Source organism: Anabrus simplex, chromosome 1, assembly GCF_040414725.1.
Source record: "Anabrus simplex isolate iqAnaSimp1 chromosome 1, ASM4041472v1, whole genome shotgun sequence".
In the NCBI taxonomy this organism is placed as follows: Eukaryota; Metazoa; Arthropoda; class Insecta; order Orthoptera; family Tettigoniidae; genus Anabrus; species Anabrus simplex.
Genome location: NC_090265.1, coordinates 372,402,751 through 372,427,624, shown reverse-complemented (window position 1 = coordinate 372,427,624; position 24,874 = coordinate 372,402,751). Strand labels below are relative to the sequence as shown.

At 38.1% G+C, this 24,874-nt stretch overlaps 1 protein-coding gene across 1 annotated transcript in view; it reads right to left on the bottom strand.

Moving 5' to 3' along the window:
- Positions 1 to 24,874, bottom strand: part of NT1 (Neurotrophin 1) — an 86,177-nt gene that overhangs the window by 31,511 nt on the left and 29,792 nt on the right. Inside the window, exons 3-6 of the mRNA XM_068226826.1 lie at positions 24,700 to 24,829; positions 16,536 to 16,797; positions 9,661 to 9,771; positions 512 to 664 (exon numbers count right to left, since the gene is read on the bottom strand). Of these exons, the coding sequence (XP_068082927.1) occupies positions 512 to 664; positions 9,661 to 9,771; positions 16,536 to 16,797; positions 24,700 to 24,829 (656 nt within the window). The remainder of the gene's footprint in view (positions 1 to 511; positions 665 to 9,660; positions 9,772 to 16,535; positions 16,798 to 24,699; positions 24,830 to 24,874) is intronic.

Below are 24,874 nucleotides of genomic sequence, written 5' to 3'. Positions count from 1 at the left end.
AAATGTTTGTTGTTTGCATGTAAAAGTCTGATTATTCAGCATTTTACTTTTTGTATCCTAAAGAGTAAGTTCAAAATATCTTAATTAATAATTGATTTTAGAAGTAAATACTACTTAGTTCTCAAAAAGCAATTACAGTTGGCCAGCTAGAAGTTACACTGATATTATTTATTTAATATATGGCAAAACCTTGTATTTTAGAGTTTACTTTCTTGTCAGTTACTTAGACAATCATCGGTATTCGTTATTTTATATATATCTAACGAATATTTCAAGGGATTTTATAACTCACTGAAATCAATTTGGAATAATAGGACAATAATATGCCAGCGTGCAGCTGTTTGTGTGAGTAAGTTGTATGTACGTTCCTGTGGGTACAGTTAAAATTCTCATGGGAGAGTTAACATCCATATAGGGGTTTGTGAAAATATATCTGCCGCAGACGCTGTGGTTCGCTGTTTGTGTACTGATCAGTCTCTAGCTATATCACTGAGGGAGATTCGATACTCACGTGCACATTTCCAGGCGTAGAGTCTGTGTATAATCCCCGACGTTCACCACAAATTTCCACTGACCACTGGTAGCTCTCGCCCTTTTAGGTCGAGCGTACTTCACCATGGAGGGACAGAGGGCGCCCGAGTCTGTTCCTACAACATCTTGTCGCCTGTAGGAAAGAGAATGTATCTAAGAATAAATACGAATCATAACAGGCATATATGTTGTATTTATGAGCATTTCAATGTACGTTGTAGCATTTCGCCAACAACTGATTCAGAAGAGAAATACACTATATTAAACCAAGAAACTAAACAAAAGTAAATGTCACTAACGACGACCAGTACAAGAACAATTCTAACTGCTAAAACAAATATCATACAAATGATTATTTCGTACGGCAAAAATACATTAAAATAAAAACACTTCCAGTATTTATACTTAACACTTTTTAATAAAATAGAAATTAGCACTTACAAGTGTCTGAAACACACTCTGTGAATGACTCGATGGACTAAAATGTTTTAGATATCTAACACTCATCCAGTCGACAGCAACTTCGGTGGCAAAATGTTATGTTTTGGAAGCTTCAACTGAACCCTTTTCGTGTTTGTATGATACACTGTTTAGGCTATGTTCTCACAATCTCAGAAGGGCTCTCGAATTTTCCGTCATTTATGAAGCATAACCTTGCAATCGTTTTGTTGTAATTCGGTCCCGCGACGACCAGATCTTCCTTAACAAGTTGAAAGTAGAATGTCTGACGGAAGGATATGTGATTAGCTCGAGTAGGATTTGAGGGAGCCTCTTCTTCACATGAAGATTAATTCGTTTTAAACTGAGCACCATAGTTGTAGTTCTAATGCTAGGCATCTGTTGATTTTCGCAGAATTTTGAATATTCCTTCTGGTATTTGTCTTGTGAAATGAGGGCTAGATTTTGATAGCTCCTATTATTGTTTGTTTTCAATTTGTTTTATGTCTCGCCGACACATATAGGTCTTATGGCGAAGATGGGATAGGAAAGTGCTAGGAGTGGGAGGGAAGCGACTGTAGGCTTAATTGAGGTCTATCCCCAGCGTTTGCCTAGTGTAAAAATGGGAAACTATGGAAAACCATCTTCAGGGCTGCCGACATTGGGTTCGAACCCACTATCTCCCGAATGCAAGCATGCTGACAGACCAAACCGCGCAGACACTTGCACGGTTCTATTATTGTTCTTATTGAATCATTCAAATGGATGTCATCCATTTCTGCGAGCACCCAAATTAGCCACAACGGACTGCACTATTCTGCAAGTGGGTGAACTGAAACAAGAGCTGATGTTCAGAGAACTGTTGTATTAGGGACAAATGAAAATAACAGTAATGATAAGAATGTCTAGCATGCTTATTGTCAAGAAAAGAACAGAGCCCAATAAATTCCGTCGACTTATCTGACTAATATGGTAAGTCTGTGGAAATGAGTTTGTGTTATCCCACGATCTAGTTCTTAGCAAGATCTGTGCTTTTGTGGATCTTCTCAAGCAATGGACCTTTGATGTTTGATTGTGTCATGTTTGGAAGGATAGGATTCATTCTTGAGTGTCATGTGAACAATTCTAATGTGGAACTCTCAAAACCATTTTACCATCTATTCAAAAAATCCTGCAGCTACAAACAGTTCCTAAAATTAATTCACCCCACATCTTCAGTAATTTAGTTTCCTAATTTATGAGTGAATAAATACTTAGCTGATTTAAACTATGATCCTTATAAATACTCTTTTAAAATAGGGTTCCATCTATTGCAATATTCAAAATACCTTCTTCTTCTTCATCTGTTTACCCTCCAGGTTCGGCTTTTCCCTCGGACTCAGCGAGGGATCCCACCTCTACCGCCTCAAGGGCAGTGTCCTGGAGCTTCAGACTCTTGGTCGGGGGATACAACTGGGAGTACGACCAGTACCTCGCCCAGGCGGCCTCACCTGCTATGGTGAACAGGGGCCTTGTAGGGGGATGGGAAGATTGGAAGGGATAGACAAGGAAGAGGGAAGGAAGCGGCCGTGGCCTTAAGTTAGGTACCATCCCGGCATTCGCCTGGAGGTAAAGTGGGAAACCACGGAAAACCACTTCCAGGATGGCTGAGGTGGGAATCGAACCCACCTCTACTCAGTTGACCTCCCGAGGTTGAGTGGACCCCGTTCCAGCCCTCGTACCACTTTTCAAATTTCGTGGCAGAGCCGGGAATCGAACCGGGACCTCCGGGGGTGGCAGCTAATCACGCTAACCACTACACCACAGAGGCGGACAATATTCAAAATATTAATAATAAAATTATAACTTTTTCTTCAAACTTCCAATTTTGGCCTCATACTTCGTATTATCTTGTATTAGGTAAACAAAAGTCGAAAATAGGTTCAGTCCAGTGTCTGTCTGTCTGTCTGTCTGTCTGTCTGTCTGTCTGTCTGTCTGTCTGTCTGTCTGTCTGTCTGTCTGTCTGTCTGTCTGTCTGTCTGTCTGTCTGTCTGTCTGTCTGTCTGTCTGTCTGTCTGTCTGTCTGTCTGTCTGTCTGTCTGTGTCAACATTAAGTTAAAACGAATTGATATAATATTTCTTGAAACTCGGCATTTCAGTTCAGAGATATCAAAAGAATTCTCTAGCCTACACAGTATTTGATCAGTATATAGTGGAGTAGCAATATTAAGGACCAGGAAATGTCCAATTTCTCCAAAATTATTAGTTGTATCGAAAAATTATTCATTATGAAAGTTGTGTAATATATCACTTCCGAAATTTTATGCTGTATGTACCTTACGGATTACAATAATAATAATAATAATAATAATAATAATAATAATAATAATAATAATAATAATAATAATAATAATAATAATAATAATAATTGTTACCGTGTTTTGGTGGATCAGCAGAGGTGAAAGAAGGTGCGGGCTGGAATGGGTCTAACTACAAGTCCGAAAGATGAATTTAAAATTTAAATAAAGGTTATATTTTCAATAGACAACAAGATTTAACAATTTTCACTAGGTGAAATAACAAAGAAAAATCAGCTACAATGTAACTTTACAAACGAAAGCACAAGTTAAGGGGTCTTTACAAATTCTGGGCTACGAGCCCCAAAGTTTAACAATTTCTGAGCTCTCAGCTCACAACCACAAATTACCAAAGAGCAGAAAACCCCTCATAACACGGAGCACTTGCTCCCACCTTCCCATCTCAAGCCTCTCTGAGGCACTTTTACCACAACACCATAAAGAGCTGACCCGCTCTCAATCTTTCAAGCCTATTAAAGGCAATACAAAGCTTTACAATCACTTGCCATCGAGGCGCAACTCACACGAATTAAACAGGGGTATCTCGTACCCAGCCTACCGGGCCTTAAAAGAAAAATAATAGGTTAATGAAATGGCCCAAAATACCAATATGAATGGAGGCGTTGCTTGCACTCCTACATGCAACTTGTTAAAACCTAAGGGGCACTAGGCCGATTACACAGGGGCTATTCCCATACTAGGGAGGTGACTCGTATGAGGAAAATAATTTAACACATTAATGAAGAGAAGAAAATCGGTTATGAAAACGTAGTCAACTCAAATCCAAATTGAAGGGGAGCTCGAGAGGGTAAAGCACTCTCTATCCCCTATTTACAGTTAAAGTAATAAGAAAATGTTTACATAAGCCGGCACTAAGTTACATGTTTAAACAGGTAGGATACTTTGAAAATGTTTCGAACCTTCCCCGGGGGTTAAACTGCTGAGCAAGAAAGAAATAAAGATGTTAATAGGCCATTATCTTTGCTGAAGAGCTGCTGCTCGAAGGAAGAGGCGCAACCCGCCCCCTGCTATACTTCCATACACTAAGCTAGATGTTGTTGAAGTGGCCGAGAGACCAGAAAATCAGCAGCTTTTATACCCTCGTGGAAGATTCGAGACCTTTCATGAATAATTAAGACACACCCACATGCGTTTATTGGTCAGCTAAAAGTTACAAGTCAAAAATGAAGAAGAAACCAGTGATTGGAGGGAAATTAATTACAGAAATTACTGACTGGGTAAATTCAAAACAGGCGGAAAGAAAGATTAATATTGCCAACCTACAAATGAAAGAACGAAATTTAGTTATAGGAAAGCTTATGAGTATAAAATATCTTCAAGAAAAGTTCCATCACTTCGCACCAGGGTGCATGATCATAGTTTTGGGTAGAGACATCTGTGAGAGAAAGTCCACACTTCTTGATAATTAGTAAACAAAAACAATTCGAAATTAACACAGTGACATAATAATAATAATAATAATAATAATAATAATAATAATAATAATAATAATAATAATAATAATAATAATAATAATAATAATAATAATAATAATAACGCAGATATCAGCGATTATTACATTTTCACAAACTTCCAACTATCTTCGCAAATATTAGTTCTATCGAAGACATGTACGTAACAACAGTAATAGAAAATCTATTTTTAATCGTTTATGTCCGAAGCAGTTTTGCTGTACGAACCATAATGTATGTATGTCCAAACGCTGTCCTATATCTTTACGGGGTCGGATATGAAGTGAAGTGAATCTTCGCAGCGAGGTTTTACGACCGGATGCCCTTTCTGACGTCAAGCTCATCAGAGGATTAATGTGATGAAATTATAGTCGACCGAGCTCGATAGCTACAGTCGCTTAAAAGTGCGGCCAGTATCCAGTATTCGGGAGATAGTGGGTTCGAACCCCACTGTCGGCAGCCCTGAAAATGGTTTTCCGTGGTTTCCCATTTTCACACCAAGCAAAGGCTGTACCTTAATTAAGGTCACGGCCGCTTCCTTCCCACTCCTAGCCCTTTGCTGTCCCATCATCGCCATAAGACCTAACTGTGTCGGTGCGACGTAAAGCAACTTGTAAAAAAAAATATAGTCGAATATCACTAAGGGGGGTCTGCTCAGGTTTAACGACCTCGTCCGACGAACGAATCATCCTGAACAGCGTCATATGCCCTCAGTCCATATGAAGACTGCGGAAAGGTTTGGAAATGAATCCAGGCCTCTCCTACCTTGCCGGTCAACATTCTGGTGGTGAAAATATATTTTGACCAACGGGATTCGAACCGGCTAACCATGGTGTCAGAGCATACAGACTTGACGCCTGTCGAACGAGCTATAATAATGGAGAAAATCACCCAGTTAGGTTTGTTTTACCAAGTCCACTAAAAGATATTGTTCAGTCGTTATGGTAAAGAACTTTCTTGTGATGGTGGCGGTTGTGATTTTTACAGCAGAAAAAAAAACCTGGTCATTAGTCCTTACTTATCACTCAAATAACAAAAATGACTATCAGAATGAGTAAAATAATATCGTGAAGAAATTATCACTCAAAGAATGAGGGTAAACATAATCATGGAAGAGGTGGGTGTCAAGCCTCGGTTTCGAATGCTCTAACCCTGAGAACGCCGCAGCGTGTCAATTTTACGCTCTTTATTTTATGCTTCTCCCAACAGAAAGTCTCATTTTCTTACTTGTTGCTTACGCCTTCCCTTTCTCTCCAGGCCAGTCGATAACTGTTCACTGTACCACATGGTTATTTGTCTATAACAGGAGCTGGTCATTTTGACTCGATCCATATCAAGTATGCTATGGGCTTTACGTCGCACCGACACAGATAGGTCTTATGGCGACGATAGGATAGGAAAGGCCTAGGAGTTGGAAGGAAGCGGCCGTGGCCTTCATTAAGGTACAGCCCCAGCATTTGCCTGGTGTGAAAATGGGAAACCACGGAAAACCATTTTCAGGGCTGCCGATAGTGGGATTCGAACCTACTATCTCCCGGATGCAAGCTCACAGCCGCGCGCCTCTACGCGCACGGCCAACTCGCCCGGTTATCAAGTATGTATCTTATTCCATTCATACCCTGATTTTGCTTTAGCACCGAAACTGCGATTTTTTTTATTTTTGTGATCTTTTTTCTTCTAACCCTTTCGATCACAATTCATTTCTACTGATCAGAAAAAAATCTGTTTTTCACGTTAGTTAGGTAATGAGGAAAGAACGAAACATGCAAATGTTCGTGAATTTATTTTACATGTTTTTGGAAATACACGATTCACTCATTTGGGGACAAAAGTATTCTATGGTTGCATTGCATGCAAAGTCTTCTCCTAGAAGCAGGGTGAATGATCGTAGATATCAGTTCTATAATACATAATATTAAAGAGTTCAGCTCTTCATTAACCATGATCTACCCATTTCACAATGTGAAAAGTTCAGAAACAGTTCATTTACTTGGTCAGTCCAAGAAAAACTTCACATTATGGACACCGTCATTGTCATTTCCATGGGAAGGTCTCAAATTCGCAGAAGCCAGCATATCTTCCCTCGGTATGGATGAGCAGGTCGTTCATTCCATCAAAACGGGCCTCTCGTATAGGCCTAGTTGCAACATCCGTACCTTGTCTAGCTGAAGACTCGTCACAAGAGGGGCTGATTGTTGATCGACATCCTCTTTTGTTGCTACTTGCATTCTTTCCTTGTTTTATGAGTGACTCGCGAATTCTGATGCGAATATGTAGAATATCTTTTCTCTCTTGGTAAAATGAAATGGCGTATGGCTTTTAGTGCCGGGAGTGTCCGAGGACATGTTCGGCTCGCCAGGTGCAGGTCTTTCGATTTGACACCCGTAGGTGACCTGCGCGTCGTGATGGCCCCAGTGCCAGTGAAATTAACCAATGATGGTTAAAATTCCCGACCCTGCCGGGAATCGAACCCGGGACCCCTGTGACCAAAGGCCAGCACGCTAACCATTTAGCCATGGAGCCGGTCTCTCTTGGTATGGTCAATTAATGAGCAAAAGAGCAGTGAAACCCTATGCTACTACAACACCGATGGGTTTTGTCCTATCAAGCAGCGCTGGTTGACTATATGGAGATGCGTGCTCAGCGTGACGGAACACTTTGTCCGTTATTCTTGTATTTCTAAGTTGGGGCCGCTATCTCACCATCAGACCCGTAATTGTTCTCACGTAGGCTGAGTGGATCTAGGTAAAAATTCCTGATGTTGCCAGGGTCGAACCCGCGGCCTCCGGGTGAAATACAGGCGCGTTACCCATATACTGAGGGGCAAGGTCCATTCTCTATCAGATTCAGTATATCATATGCATTAAGGGATGAAAAGTACTTAGGATATTACATGAATACAATTATAACAATGTACCTCTTGGTTCATTAGTTGCTAGTTACTTTCTGTTTAGATTGTTCCTTTGTGACACAGTCTTCAAATAAGGACAGCATAATTTCAATGCCTTGCATTCTTTTAAGTTTCTGAGAAATCACTAAACGAATGAACAAACATAAATATATTTTCAGCCAAGTTTAACCACAAATAGTTTTAAAATTCCTGAAGTTATCGACAGCTATATAATGCCAATAAATAATAGTCACCACTCCCATTACTAGAGAAGCCAATGACTGATTTCCTTATATTCTATTTCATAGTTTGTCCAGCTAAGACCAGAAAATTTCTAATGAATGCATGAAGGAAGGTCAGAATCAAAGATATATCATATATTCAGGCCACTTCTTCGGTATGCCTAAGTATTCCAGGAAGTTGAGAGTGATTTCATCAAATGAGGTCATGGTGACCGAATTGGTTAACATCATTTCTTTACAGTGCATTATTTGTTTTAACTGTCATGAATGCTCATTTCCTTGAACATTATTGGAAATTACAGGGAAAGTATTTCAGTAAAGGACGACGACATATTACGTCTTCTGGAAGCTGAAGAATTGAACAAAATTTGTACTGAAAATGATGTGTCCGATGCAGAAGATACGGAACAGGAAGCTGTGCTATACCTACCCATAAAAGTGAACAGGAAGACAAATGTGGTGCAAAATTTGGAAACTACTTTGTGAGACATGGCATAAACTGTGATCAAAATGGAACACCATTGTGCGAGAATAGGCTTCGCTGTTGATAAAATCAGTTAATTATAATTCAATAGGTCACTTATGACCAATACGTTTTTAACTAAGAAGGCTTTTTATTTTTGGTTACTTCAGAAACTTACATTAAAGGAAACAACATATTTTATCGCACAGAAACCAGTGTGTTTTGTGCGTTTCTTAGGGATAAGTGAGTCTTCTTTTTGGAGTATGATTTATAATAATTATGAATAAAAGATGTGTTGAAAATCACTTATGATGTCATGTAGCTCCTACTGTAGCAATCAGTAAAAATTATGATGGTCATGTTGATCCGTACCACATCATTTACGCTACCCGAGTCCACCACATTAGTTGAGAGTGTTAATAAATTATGGTCTAGGATCTCCCAAGTCCCTAGCAATAACATTACACTGACTGAATAGTGTCGATAGTTGAGGTGTGCTCTGTGTCTTTTGCTTCCAGTTATCTCTGCTAGGTGGCGTTACAGCTGCTTTTATCGAAAAAGTAACCCGTCAACGACCGGTATGACAGCAAGTAGTTACTGACATAACCCCTAGGAATATAAGCAATCCTATGAAGTGGGAGCAGGGTCCAAGTCTCTTCCGGAGACCTCGAGTTCAATTTCTACCTCGTCCTGGTTTGAGGGACTGAAACGTAATTGCTATGACAGTTAACTTGATCAGGAATACCAAGGAACACGTCTAATGAAATCGGCATGCTGAACACGCGCCACTCCAATACTTGCAGATCATCCTGCGAGGTAGCACTCGTGATGGCAAGCCCGAGGGCATCAATGTTGCGTGAAAGGGCGTGATAGCCTAGTAATATAGTCACTGGATACTCAGTAAGGTAGTCACAGCTTGAATTTCTGCCAATGGGAATTTTAAAATAAAAGGCCATGTGATTACGATCACAATAGAAACAGTCGCGCAAAAGTTATTTATTTAGTTATATAAAGTTCAGTACAACATGTCCCTATGAACTATTTGAGTTTAACACTCTAAGACTGCAAAGTTAATTAAGAGAATGACATTGAAAAAAACTTGTAAGACAATCCAATTCAATCCAATGTTTTTCTACTAAAAGAATAGTTCACCGGGAATAAATTGCATACTAATGCGTGCAAAATGAAAATCCTCGCAACTAACTATACACTCCTACAAATGAAGGTAAATCACAAAGTAATGTAATTATATAAATATTACCATCTCTGAAACAATATTGTTACGTACCTGTTGGGTTGATAACGGTGCTCCGCCTCACTTTCCGGGTTTGGGGTGTAGTCTGCCAAGAGAGCCTGTATCGCCCCCTTATTTCGATGGATACTGGCCATGATGGCGTCGCTGAAAGAAAATCAAAATACATTATAATTTAGCCCATCCAATGATTCGATCTAATTGTCTAAAATCATATGAAAACTTGTTTCTCTATTTGTTTTACGTTGCATCGACTCAAATAGGTATCACGACTACGATAGGATAGGATAACGCTGGGCTACATCTGGGAAGAAAGCGACCGTGGCCTTACTTAAGGTACATCCCCGTAACATGTCTGGTGGTGTAAAATGAGAAAAAAACACGGAAAACCAACTTCATGGCTACTTACTGTGGGATTCGAATCCACTGTATCCCGAATGCAAGCTCTCAGCTACGTGGATCGAACCTCGTAGCCAGCTCGCTCGGAATTATGAAAACTAGTGTAGATCACTCCAAGAAGCATTTTGATAGGAGAATTATTCTACTAAATATTTTTTGTTGCAACAATCATATCCCGATCAGAGTTGTGGATCAATGTTTAACCCGCTTTCTATGAGAAATGATAGATAGATAGATAGATAGATAGATAGATAGATAGATAGATAGATAGATAGATAGATAGATAGATAGATTTTATTGGCGTAATTAGGCCATTAGGCCTTCTCTTACACTCAACCAATTATTGTACATTAAAATTGTGATTAAGATTACCGTAACTAATACTAAATAAAGCAAAGTTACTCCAACACAAACAAAATATGTTATAACTGAAATAAAATTCACCCCCCTGTGGATGATAACGGATATCTTCATTGGTACCTGCAAACAAGCGATGAAAGCAAAGCTCATTACACAATCATTTCTCAGTGATATATGGAAACTGCACCTCTAACAGTTCCTATTGGTATTAGTTAATGATAGATATTGAACAATTGTACCTCGGCAGTGTATGCCATTTCGTCACTGAAGAAAGAAGCCGTCATCATTATCATCATGGCTTCTCTTTGTCGTTGCAGCTAAGCTCGTCTATTTCTCGTCACCCTTCGTAATTACTCATATCTTGTGAAACATATCGTATTCTACACTTCGTTGATGTACTGTAATGTCCTTCACGTCCTTACTCTTTCCCTCCTCCCGGTGACATTCGCCTACCAGATGTTGAGAAGACAATTGTTATGCAACTTAAAAGCTCTTCTTTCTGCCTAATACACAGGTTAAATATAAATATGACACTACAACATACCTGTAAAAAAACAGTATTAAACAAGGGATAAAAATACACACTACTAATGTTATAGTATTTATATAAATAAAGTTGTAGGGGGTCCGCTGTCTATAATTTCGTTTGCTTTGCCAATTTTTCACATATTTATCCGTTTTAGGTTTAATCAAGACCATATCAGTGGTTTTTACTTCTCGTGTCTGTTTGTCTGTTTGTTCCACCATCACGGCGAAACAGTATAATAGATCTCGACCAAATATTCAAAGTATACTCAGCCCGAGGAATGTTTTTATATACATGATTTAAATATCTCTGAATGGACGGGGTTTTATAGGAAAATCAGAACAGTTTTCTTCCATTTTATCTTATACTATCGATTTTCTGTAAAATCCGTGGACTATATGTGAAACGTCCGTTTATTATAAACAACGTTTATTATGTACATACTTTCGTTTACTCTTCAAATTACAGAGAAAATTACTACTTTCTGCGAGCCTCATGATCTGCACTGAAAGACCGATAGACCGACAACGAACCTACAGGTTGCCATGGCAACGTCTCTAACTGCTTAAATACAGGGAAGTAACGTATTACCATTTTTTTCATCATTCCTGTAAACTTGTGGTTGTTCCTTGGGTAGAAACAAGTGAGACGTCAATCGGCCATTCTTCGCGAAATTGGCGGAATACCGTTGGAGGTTACAATCGTCCTCGAATAGCACTAAGGGGCGTTGTTAATATTTGAACAATACCGCGGAGTGCATCCCCATTATTTCACACCGTAAGGTGTTTTCTGGCATTTGTTATAATTTTACTGTATTTCTATTCTACTTCTATTTTCCGCTTTAATTTCTTCTCTGTTTATCTATGATGAATCCCTGCACCTAAATTTCTCCTCTCTTACCACCTTCTTATATCCGTAACTCATACCGTCACAATTTATTGAGGGGCATTTTATTTTCAAATACATCTACTTGGTATTTACATATTCGTCCTATACGGCTGTTTTCAGTTATAATCCTATTTTCCATTAATTTCAACTTCCTCAACTGTATTACTTTCCTCCTTAATTACTCCGTATGTATGCGAGTGGTAATCCCTAAATATGAACACTCTTTTCTTTGAGGAAAAATTCAAAGCTGTTCAAATGTAAAACTTTTGGCCCCAGAAAATATCTAAATATGGAAGTATTTTCACGACAGTGCAGACCTTTGCTTCGGGGCAGTTGGTGGCCAAGAGGTAAGTCGAATTACAAAACAGATAGCACAATCGCCGTTCAATTCGGAGAGATCGACAACTTTGGTCCTATGACTTATTGTCGTGTCTCGATTGTTGACACGTTAGATTACATTCAAATCTCTCCAGCTCGATTGTGACTGGCATTAGGAAAAGGAGCATGTTTTTATAATGAAAACTCTCCATCTCTACTGTGAATGGCAGTTACCAAGTGAGCCTATCGTTATAGTAGAAACTCCGGAACTCGGAAATGTGGCCTGCCATTATCAACAAAACCTCCCCAATAGCCTAGCCTACATCGGAAACAACGTATGGTGACCTCTCTGTTTTATATTTCGGATAACGCTAAGAGAAATGGAATTCAATATAATCTTACTCACTGCCTTTACAGTAATTTACGGAGAAATCCGAATACAATGTAGAATACCGTATGGAAGCACGGGTACATTTGCTGGTGATATTTATATTTAACCTGTGTGTTTGACAGACTGAAGATATTTTAAGTTGCATTTAACTGCATGGCTTCCTTCTTAACAAATTGTTATGCCGCATCGTGTATACGCTGAGCTTCCTTTTAATTTCACTCACTATTTCTAATAATAATAATAATAATAATAATAATAATAATAATAATAATAATAATAAATATAAAAATACAAAATATAACCTCAACCACTGTGTGCCGGCATTTTTATCTTAGGCCATTAACTGCCTGACTGTCAAGTTCGACTTCCCCTTTTACTCTGATAGATGAAGAAGGTATCAGCGTAAGACTGCAACCTATGGCTGAGTATTTAATCGTCGGATAAAGACCAAATGTCTCACCAGAGGTAAGTTTCGTTCTGATATCGTAAGACACTGATTTACGAATGGGCTTCGTTTCACCCTTCAAAACATCTGTCGGGTTAGATCCCAGAGAAAACAATACAAGTTATTCATTGACTTATTCGAGCACTCATCGTATATTTTATTTCCGCTCAGCTTTTACCTTCTTCTCTCAGCTCTTTCCTTTCGTCGTTTGGCCTCTTTACCTAACGTCCAGCCATACAACAATGTGTTCAGGCTATTTTAGCATTTTCCTTCTCCGCTCCATATCTATGTGCCTGCTGGTCAGTAAGACCTTTTTATTATTTAAGCCTTCATTGTTACGGTAATTCTTCTTTTGATTTTGTAGGTATTCCTGATATCCTCTGCAGTGACACCAGGAATGTAAAAATCTTGCCCTATCCTTGTTTTTTTTCAGTTATTTGTTGTTTTGGCTTATATGTAGTGCTCTTGCAGTTATGTTTAAAACTTAGAACATATAAACATTTTAGTGAAAACTATTTGCACGATAGCTTGAGAAAACTGCATAAAGAGCAAATGCAGTGGGGTCCAAAAATTTACTCACTGTTTGATAGTCCGTACCGTCTGAAAAATTTGACTTGCAGGTACAAATTTTGTACTGAGAGATGTTAATGTTATATGTTTGAAACGACCTCAATCATCTTCTAAGGAATGCCGATGCCACCGAACTGCAGACCGAATTACAGCTGTCAGTATATCTGGCGTAATGGCAACACATGACGCTACGATGTAAATGGTTTGAGATGTGGTTCGTGAGGATGAGGAATTTGCAGAGAAATTTGTGTGGTCTGACAAGGAGAAATTCAGACTGAACGTTACTGTCCGCCACAATTGTGTCTACTGGTCTCCTGTAAATCCCCACGTTCATGTGGAGATATCATAGCGTCATGGGCTGTCATTACGCCACATACACGGACAGCTGTAATTCGGTCTACAGTTCAGTGCCACCGGTGTTGTTTAGAAGGTGCTGGTGGTCATTTTGAACATATAACATTACTCTCTCCCTCTCAGTGCAAAAAAGTACCCGAAAGCCAATGTTGTCAGAAGATATGAACTATCAAGCAATGAGTACATTTTTGAACCCCTCTGTATTAATAAGATCGTTAGATACAACCAGGCGAGTCCTCCTACTTTTATCGAAAGTTGCTTAACTGTAGAAGGTTCAATTACCATGGTGAATATTTAACATGATCTCAAGTGCTTTTGGAAGGGTATGACGTATGAAAATACTAAAACTGTATCATTTGGGCAACTAGCAATATAAATATAAGCAATCAAAATCTGTGGTGGCGAGTGTTTAAAAACCAGGGTAGACACTAAAAATTATAAAATGGTATTGATTCATTCAAGTTGGCTTCACGGCTTATTCATACGCTTCACAGATATAGAGACGGATGAATTTTCTTCTCTAGAAATTTAGTATGAAAAATGTTTGTTAAGTACGTTGACAAAACGTGTAAACGTACCGATAATTTCTTCTGATGAACAATTAATTATCCACTGGAGGATGACAACTGATACTTCTATCGCACCACGTGTTCCAAGAAATTCTTATAGATATCATGAGAATCCTCTCATCCTGGATTCATCTCATAGTTTTCATGTGATAACAAGCTAGAAGAAGCTTCAGCATTTGCTTTCAATGTGGCGCTATAATATGCCAGAGAAATTATTTATTTCGTCTGGCTGTTCTAGAAGTACTTCGCTATGCACTGATATAATAATTTCTAGATTATTTGCTATTAAGATAAATTTTATGTCAGTCAATTTGTACTGTATTCGTTTTACCTCTTTGTTCCTATGCATAACATTTCTTACTCACATTGTCATTATAGTTAAAATCAATGTATAATAATAATAATAATAATAATAATAATAATAATAATAATAATAATAATAATAATAATAATAATAATAATAATAATAATAATATGTTTTATTTATCCTGGCAAAGTTAGGAATGTACTCCCTTTCTTACATTTAACCACTCTTAATCCAGAACACTTAACAATACCTACTGATGACAATATCATAATATTAACAATAATAACAGTAATAGTATTAACAAAAGTAATCACACTTAAAAAATCATATCATCTAAATAATACAAATCGTACGTAGAGTAAATAAAAATATATGAATAATGAGTACTATAACTACCACTGAAGAGAAAGTTTAGAAAATACATAGTTTCTACAGTACACCGAAATATCGCCTTCAATTGACAGGGTAATAGAAGGATTAGTAAGAAGAAGAAAGTGATGAAGAAAACGAAGGAAGATGTGTGAAAGGAAGAGGGAAACAATGATGGAGAGGCGGTAGGAGGAGGTGTTTTCAGGTCATAACTTGATGATTCATGCGTGTTTACCTAGTATTTTGACACAGGCATGTTTAAAAGCTGAGCTGATGGACATGCTTCTGACGTCCACTGGTAAGAGATTCCATTGTCGGGCTGCTGTAACGGTGAAAATTGCTGTTCTGTGTACAGGAAGGGATAAACACATGGTGCTGCAGGATCGGGTATTTTTGTTGTGGTCTGTGGAGAGGAGCTTCATGCGATCACGGAGATAGGCTGGTTGAGAAGTTGTAAGAATATTATGCAAAAAGCAAAGAGTATGAAGTGTGCGTCGTTCTTGCAGGCGAAGCCACCCGAGCCGTGTGTAAGACGGTGTGACATGGTCAGCGTAACGAAGTCCACAGATAAATCTTACACAAGCATTCTGAGCACACTGTAATTTCCTTCGCCAGTCTAATCCTAGGTTGTTATAAACTATATCGCAATAACCAAAATGAGGTAATGCGAGTGATTCAACAAGAATTTTCTTTAGTTTAAAAGGGAAAGTGAATTTGAATTTACTGAGACAGTGTAGCGTTCCGTATATTTTTCTACATAAAGATATAGCTTGGGCAGACCAGGACAGATGTTCGTCAAATATTATACCAAGATTTCTTACATTTTGGCTATACTGTATGGGAGTACCACTTATGGACAACTGTGGCAACGCTGTTCGATTGAGTTTGCAAAGTAATTTAGGGTAACCAATAATTATTGCCTGGGATTTTGATGGGTTTAATTTTAATCCGTGATTTCTGGCCCATATATCTATGATCATCAAGTCTTCATTCAGGTGACGTGTTTCTGAGTGTAGGTTTTCGGGTTTGCTGTGTATATATATCTGTATATGTATATTACTTACATAAATATAAAATGTAAATCCAAAATGTATATGTTTTTATCTCACTCCAGTCTCCTTGACATAGATGTTCCCGCTGAACATTCTTAAATGGCAGGTTGCATACGGAACAGGCGTTTCTGCTGTCGCAGTGCGTTTTTTTTCGAGTCCTTGTAACAAGCAGTGTATAGGCATTTTCTGCCAGTTACCGTTCTTTAGTTGGTCAATACTCTGATTCAGAGAGACTATTTACATTTACTGAGTAAGATTAATAAAAGGCATACAGTATCTCAACACCGATATGAACACTCAAAACTCCCAAGTACGAATAAAATTTTAAAAACTACCTAAAGTTCTAATCGGTCGGAAACTCACTCTGGATAGTCTGTAACCTCTAGGCATAGGTTATTTGTGAAGTAGTCACATTCATCGTCGGCAGGAGGTTTGTCCAGTTCCGCTATCACATGGTGTGGAGGAGGTCGTGTTGGTGGATAATCCCTCACAGGAACTTGTGGTCCTGGTGGTGGTGGTGGCTTATTCACAGCAGATGGCCGTCGACGTTTAGACACATGAGGCGACGGCGAACGTTTCTGCGACACCGATGAAGATGAAGGTGGTAGAGGAGGAGGCACCATTTCTGCAAGATGTAAAAATCATTATAAAGTTCCACACTTCGCACCCACTAGTGGGTTATAGTACACTAGTATAAATTACCTTAGATTATTATTAATTCAATGTTCTGGTAGTTTTCTAATTAAACATCATCAACTGACTGCAGATTATAAACCAGTTCTAGTAGAATAGGAAGATATTTTTCTGGCATTTTCCAGTTATTTCTTGAGCCTTTAGAGCACTCCAAACGATTAATTAGCATAAGTCGTTTAAAGCCCAAGTGGTTTACAATTCTATTAGAAAAATAATAATTTTGTTTTGTATCAAATTGCAGTAGTTACCTCAGTCGATCTGGAAGATTAAATTGGTTGGGACATGTTCAACGGATGGAGAAAGTATGAAGGAGGAAAAAGACTCGAACGGAGGAGAAAAGAAGGGGTCGCTCGTGATAAATATATTTTGAACTATTGAAAAGGGAAATTGGTGTGGACACCTCGAATTTAAAGGAGACAAAATAACAATTATAGGAAAGCTGAAGGTTATGAAGGAGTGCGACACAAATAAATCTTACCGCGCGAGTTGGCCTTGCGGATAGGAGCGCTCAGCTGTGAGCTTGCATCCGGGAGATACTGGGTTCGAATCCCACTGTCGGCAGCCCTGAAGATGGCTATCCATGGTTTCCCATTTTCACACCAGGCAAATGCTTGGGATGTACCTTAATTAAGGCCACGGCCACTTCCTTCCCATTCCTAGGTCTTTCCTAACCCATCGTCGCCATAAGACCTATCTGTGTCGGTGCGACGTTAAGCAAAATAGCAACAAAAAATCCTAATGTGTTTGGAAGCGAGTGGTCTTGTGCACTTGCAAAGGATCACTTCGAATTCGACATTCAGTAGGAAATTGATAATTTTATGATTAGAAAAACTATTATTTTGTCATTTGTTTTTAAATGCCTATCATTTATGTATCCCTGGGTATTTTGTATGCTTTGTACATACCAGCCTCCGGTTGGAGAAAACAGAGTTTAGAAATAAATTCTCCGTTATTATTATTATTATTATTATTATTATTATTATTATTATTATTATTATTATTATTATTATTATTGTGTTACATCGTGTAACATTGACTTGTTCCACACAATCAAATTTTCCGCTGTTTGCATTTTAGAAAGTAATATAACGCAATAACATTTAAAATGCCTCGTCTTAAAAGTTAGTCTTCGTGCGTTTTTAGTAGCCATGAGTGAGGTTGATCACGTCATTTTGGGTGCCTTTTAATTAATTGACTATAAGAAATAGTACCCAGTTTTTCCAATTTTATAACAAACAAAGTGTAGTGACTTTCCATTTTGAAGTCTCAAAAGTACTCAACTTGAACTGCGACCACCTTATCGATAGTGAAGCAACTGAGTAACTCAGAAACCTAAAATTTAAATTACTTCTTCCATGAAGAAAAAATTACTATAAGTTAAAAATAATCAAGTTTTTTTTCGTTTCCACTATAGTAAATATCCTATACTGTTTGACTGTTTTACCTTCATGATTGTGGTTGCTATTGATGCCAGGAGGTATGTTCCTTTCATTGATGGAGGGGAGCGACCGCGGAGTAAAAATGATAATCACGGAAAACAAATCTCAGGGCTGCCGACAGTAGGCTTCGAGCTCACCATCTCCCAAATGCAAGCTCACAACTACGTGACTAAAACCGCGTAGCCTGCTCGCTGGATGAAGGAGAGGGGACGAACGTCCCCATGACACATGTAGCATTCTCTCTTTGGATAGCAATGCTGATGCGCTGCCGGAGATACTCAGTAGCTCGGAAATTATCTGGGATGTCCTGTAACATGTCCGATTTCAGAGACGAGGTTCGTTTGCTTCCGAATACCATGGCCCAAAAGTTTCAACAGCAAACGCGACGAAAACGTAATTTTCGATACCTGATCCATATGTATTCCCATTTAAAAGAACGGTTGCTTCTGCTGACCCAGCCAGTTTAGAGGTTATTGGTAAATGTGTAGCTGCAACAGTATCCATTCAAGTGGCATTCCACATTAACGATTTCTTTTTCTTCCAAGGCATTATTGTTAGCCCATCAGGACGTTTATCATAGGATCGACTCCTATAGATTGCAAAATAGCTGGAACGCCCGCGGATTTCAAGGCTCGCTTGATTAGTTCATTCAAGGAGAAATGTTTGGAAAACCTTCCCGAGCTTTTAGGGCAACTTTACCATGGTGGCCTTGATCCACAACGATACCTCAGATACATATATCATGTTGACATATTTTGCTACCAAAGCTTAAGGTTACTGCAATCCGGAAAGATGTGTTATACATAAAAGTTCCTATATTGGTTGAAGGAATGACAGTAAGCCAAAAGTTAGCCTCCTTCTCTTGGGCTCCAGGAAACCTTGCTTGATCTACAGATATATCATGAGACGAAACAAGTGTTTTATGGATCCATGCAGCGTTAATCATAACACATTTCTTCTGGACATCTAGGAGTGATGAAGAAAACTGATATTCTATTATAAGCTTCTGGTCAATGACACACGTCAACTTCATCACCGTGAAGAGAACCTTGTGACTTGACAAAGTCGAGAGCTCCATAAGCCGAAGCAATAAATGCAGATAAGCATACATCAGTTGTTCTACTAATACCAGATAAGAAACTATGAACAAGACGGCTGTCTTGTTGAAACATTGTCATAATAAAAGTCAGCTACGAAAGACAACACAATCACATTTATGTAAAACACATTAACAAACTTCGCAATCAATCGGTGGACATTAAACGAAGTATAATTTAGATGATTTCAACACAGATATTGCTTGACTGAAATCAGTGGTTAAATCCACGACCTCCTGCAATGAGTTTGATTAAGGAAATGTTTATCAAGTGAATGGCCAGTATAGGGTATATTGTATGTAATTTCTGCTCTATGTGATGATGTCAGGAAGAATATGCAAATGAAACATTATTTCTTTCTGTGCCTCATTGTTACAATAGTCATTGAAATTCTTATTCTCCACAACGCGAAATCAAATTTTGACCATAATTCATTATTTGAAAATGTTGTAAAAATAGTATTACTGCAATGTGAAGTATATTTCACACATTTAATGTAGCGTTTTGTATGAGTTTTTCTATTTCTGTCGTTTATTACTTACTTATACCTGTTTCTATAGAATCTACTGTAATAGGAGCTTTTCTCTGTTATAGAATTAAATTGTAAATAAATATCAAGACATTTTTAATTTTTCCAATAGGTGCTTTTTACGATTATGTGATAAATCTATATATATTAATGATCCGTAAGAGAAACTATCATTTGTGTGACAAGCGTTACAGGATTAAACTGAATACGTGTACGTATATGGCATAAGATTTGCATTATTACTCGCGTGTAAGCAAGATATTCTATGAGAATAGATTAAAGCAAATTACGATATTTACATAAGTTTCCTCTCAGGAGTCTTTTAATGGAATTAACTTCATTTCCATATATAGCGACAGCTGTTACCTGGGAGCTATGTAATGGCCTTAATAAGATTGTTTGTCCCATTCTCTTATTGCTATACCGTTACAAATGGTCATTTTAGTCCCTCGTTAAATCGCTTCCTTGGTCGTGCGATGGAAGTTCATGAATCAAGTTATAAAAAAGTATATTTCCACATGGACATATATTCTTGCTTCCCAATTAACATTCTAGGTGGGACTCTTCCAATTGGACGTCGTGTGTTCTACTGATTAATGTTCTTCTCTATATTTTTGCTCCAGTGAAATCCGCACAAGGATGTGAAGAAAACATTTATACAAATTATCATACATAAAGCTCATCATGACATTATTATAAGCGTTCTTCAGTACCTGATAATTTTCTGTAGATCAGTTTTCACTGTGATCTACTCTTAGCCTTTATTTTATACTTGGCGTCCATTCCGTTCAAGGACACCAACTCAAATATGAGTCAATGATGCAAATAGTAGAGACTACCATAATATAAATACTTAGGCACTTGTTAGTCCAGAACCCAAACACAATTTATAAAATTATTTCTATTTAAAAAACTAAAATTACACAGTCACAAGGGATTTTATACCTAATGAACAACCATGTTCACAAGGGAATTGTTTGGGTTATACAGGACCAGTTGCAATGAAACTTGATAGAATTATCAATTAAGACGTCATGAACTAAATGATTATAGTCATTCAGCCATAGAGCAATATCTACTGCCACAATTTTAAATTGAACGAGGTGTACCGAGATCATCGATTACAATTAATTTAGCTAGAATGATCAATATCATAACATCGCGGACCGCTTGTCGTTGTTACATAGACTGCCCAGAGCATGACAAAGCGAGTCATTCTGAACAGGAACCAGACAGTTTCCTCGATTGTGATAAAAACCTATGACAGTGTACATGAGTATACAGTTTAGAGATGACCAAGGTGTCATACTAGTAATATTTTAACTTCCATAATAGACAATACAGAAGTATTAAAACCATAATATTTTCACATCCATTTCTTTTGTAAATTGTTTTAGTAATTTTAAAAACATAACTGACAGTACATTTCTACAGAACGCATGCAAGCTCATTATACGTCACCATAAACTATTTTTCTGCAATAAATTATAATGCTATATATGATTTTACGTAAAGATGTTTATTAACATTAACATTATAAATTGTTAGTTGATCATTCCCCCAAGTTTCATTGAAATTAGTTATATCATAGAACGTTGCATTCCTTTGATCAGCAGCATAAAGTAATTTCCATTATGCTATATCCCTGTTATTTTGAAGTTTGTTTGCTAACATGGATCCAGCCAAATATCAATCAACATAGACTTACATACGTCTTCACTATAAACCGTTATGCCTCTCAACGTTCAGTCTACAAACCTCTGTGAATTTACTAAGCAGGCTTTCTGAACCCAACTTGGTAGGTTCGACCCTTCTACTTCTCTTATCCTCCATGACAGAGTCCATTATCCTCCTCATTCACCTCACATGATCTCACCACCGAAGTTGGTTTATGCGTACCGATTCATTCATCGAGTTCATTCCTAACATACCCTTTATCTCCTGATTCCGAGTACCCTCCTGACATTGTTCCCACCTGTACGTACCAGCAATTATTCTAGCTAATTTATGTCTGTTGCTTCTAACTTATTAACAACATATCCTGAGTCTGCCTAGCTTTCACTCCAGTAATCCAAACTTGATCTGTAAACAGACTGGTAAAAATATGGTTTCATTCGGGAGCTGACACCCAACTTACAGAATTCTGTTGATAGCAACTGCAAGCTCCCTTTGTTACCTTTGCTACACTTTGATTCAGTCTCACTTACTGTTCTGCCATCCTAGGAGAATACACATCCTAAATACTTGAAATGATCTACCTGTTTTAATTGTATATTCCCAACCCGAAATTCAATTATCTTAGGCTTTTTTTCTACTAATATCAGTCTTGAAAATGTTGATTTTAATATACACACTGCACCTACTTTCAAGTTCCAAGTTATTAGATCGCAGGCTTACAACACAGTCTGCCATTAATTCCAAGTAGTCAACATAGGAAAAACTGATGACTACATTTCCACGTAACTGAAACCCTCCCTGTCATTTTATATCTTTCATCAGATTTTCCAGGTAAACTGTGAACAACAAAGACAAAAGATCACAGACTTATCCAAACCCCCTAAGGACCGTGAGGCAAGAACACTCATTCTAACATAGAGTTGTGTTCCTATATTTAGGTTTGATTCGAATTGCTTACGGCTTATCCTAAAATTTGTGCAACGTGAAAATATGTGTGACGAAAGTGACATTAGATTAGTCGATACCGTAAGCCAAGGTCGCCAAAGATGCTGTGGCTGTGGGTTTGTATAAATAGAGTGTTGAAATTGAAAGTGTACCGTCAATGACGTCATATTGGTCGTTACCGTAGGCCTTGGTCACAAAGGGAAAAGTTTCTTTTAATAATACTCCTTACGAACTGCTCGAAATTTATCGATTTCCCTTATTTCGGGTCCGGTCGAAGCAATGTACATATTCCATAAAAGGTCTTTATTTTTACTATAAAATATCCGTCACAACTTCGTCATAATATCACGTTGTTATATCAGACTATATTGCGTGCTTTCTTCTGGCTTGATACGGCCATTTCATGCACATAAGTGTATTTTCCCCGAATATCATAAGGTGAGTTACATACTTTTGTAGTTATTAGTTCTTTAGCGAGCAAAGCAACGAGATAGCGGCGACCTACTTTAACGCAGAATGTACTGATAATGTCGTTATGTTTGGTGGATAATGAGGTAAATACAGCGTAAGACTCGACCTGTGGGACAAGATGTAAGATCATTGCATATCGACAGGCCTTTATCTTCAAAGAAAATTCACTGATGGAGGAATCTCTTCTGAGTTAATTTGGAAAATTACCTTGGAGTAACCTGACAGTTTAAGGACCGTACATAAATTCCTCACAGTTAGGCATCGAATCTCGTCTTTTCTATGGTTGTTGTGAATATTTTGGAATATAACTAATAGAAATGGAAATCGAACCAGGGGCATCTGCATTAACAGCTGTGAACGTTACATCTTCAGTCCCTAGTGGCACATGTTATAAATGACACAATATCTGAAATTGTATAATATCAAAGCACAATATAGTAATAACGAAATGGGGAGCTGTTTCTCCTTGAAATGTCTGCCGGGCACTAGCTAGACTTGCATTCACGAAGGCTTGCAATGTTGCCCATGCAAGTTAGATAGTACTTAAATCCATGCAAAAGGGGGAAAAATCATCCAATCTCCGCATAGACCACTTATGGGCAGGAGAGCGGAAAGTAAAATCTTTTACTATTCGTAACCTCAGCAGTCATATTTAGTTCCACCCGCGGTGGTCTCTGCCCCCAGGTACTCATTTCTGGTGAATACTGCGTGAGCATCACGCCATTTGCCTCTTCTGAAGTACAAGTTCTTGTTCCTTAATTCGTCACGCTCTTCCGAGTGAATCGAGAATTGGTCTACCTCAACGGTTAGGCAATTCTCACTCATACCTCCATAAATATCGAAACTAACTTCGGCCTTCCCCGGTTTAAAGATGACCGCCCTAGTTTTTGCCATTGTTGCTAGTGGTTGCCTAGTTCTATAGGCATCATCTCACTGGAGTTGAAGTACGATACGCCAAGATAAGTATTTTAATACACTTCCCTTCTTAATTGTACTCAGAGGTTCGATGTATGCTCACAGAACACAGGATTTCAATTTTCTAAAGGTGGGAATCGAACCCAGTCCAACCATTCGACTATTTAACAAATCAACCTTGAGATTGCGACAGCACTTCGGAGGATATAAACATACAGACTAAAGGTATCCTTGAACAATAACAAACCTTATCCCCGCTTCCTCGAAAGTCACTTAGATATTTGTATGTTTAAATGTAAAAGTATCCATAAACAACAGAATAGTGAATTTATCACAGGCATATTACACGCGTTAGTCTTGATTATTCATTTACCAAAAAGTCTGTTAGTCTGCATTTTTTTACACAATATCCAATAGCATGTTTGTAAATTTAGAACAACTACTTAAATGGTCATCCTACATCCTATTAGCATGGTAATGGTTTTGTAACATACTATTGAATACAAATTTTCATTCAGTGCAAAATATAATCCACAGTATCTTTCTTCATCAATTAATTTACCACATTTGTCAGCCCATCCTCAAAGGGAAAAAAGAAAATCAAATAAATGAAACTAAACTTTGGCCTCCGCGTAGGATTAAATAGGTGCCCAAGAGAGTCGACTGATTCTACAGCCCATAATTGACAATGACATTGATTCTGGCTATTCATGAAACAGCATTCAATTCGTAAGCTACTTCAGTATTACAAGTAAACTCACCGGTCGAAACCTGCGCATTTCGGCGGTTGTGACCTGGAGGCGGTGGGGGCGGTCGAGGTCGTGAAGATAAATGCAGGTCTCGTAACCTGGATACGGGCGCTGGACCTCTCTGGTGGCGTAGTTCCATGGCCTGTAACGTTACACAAAACGTATGTAAGGAGGCTTGGCAACAGTC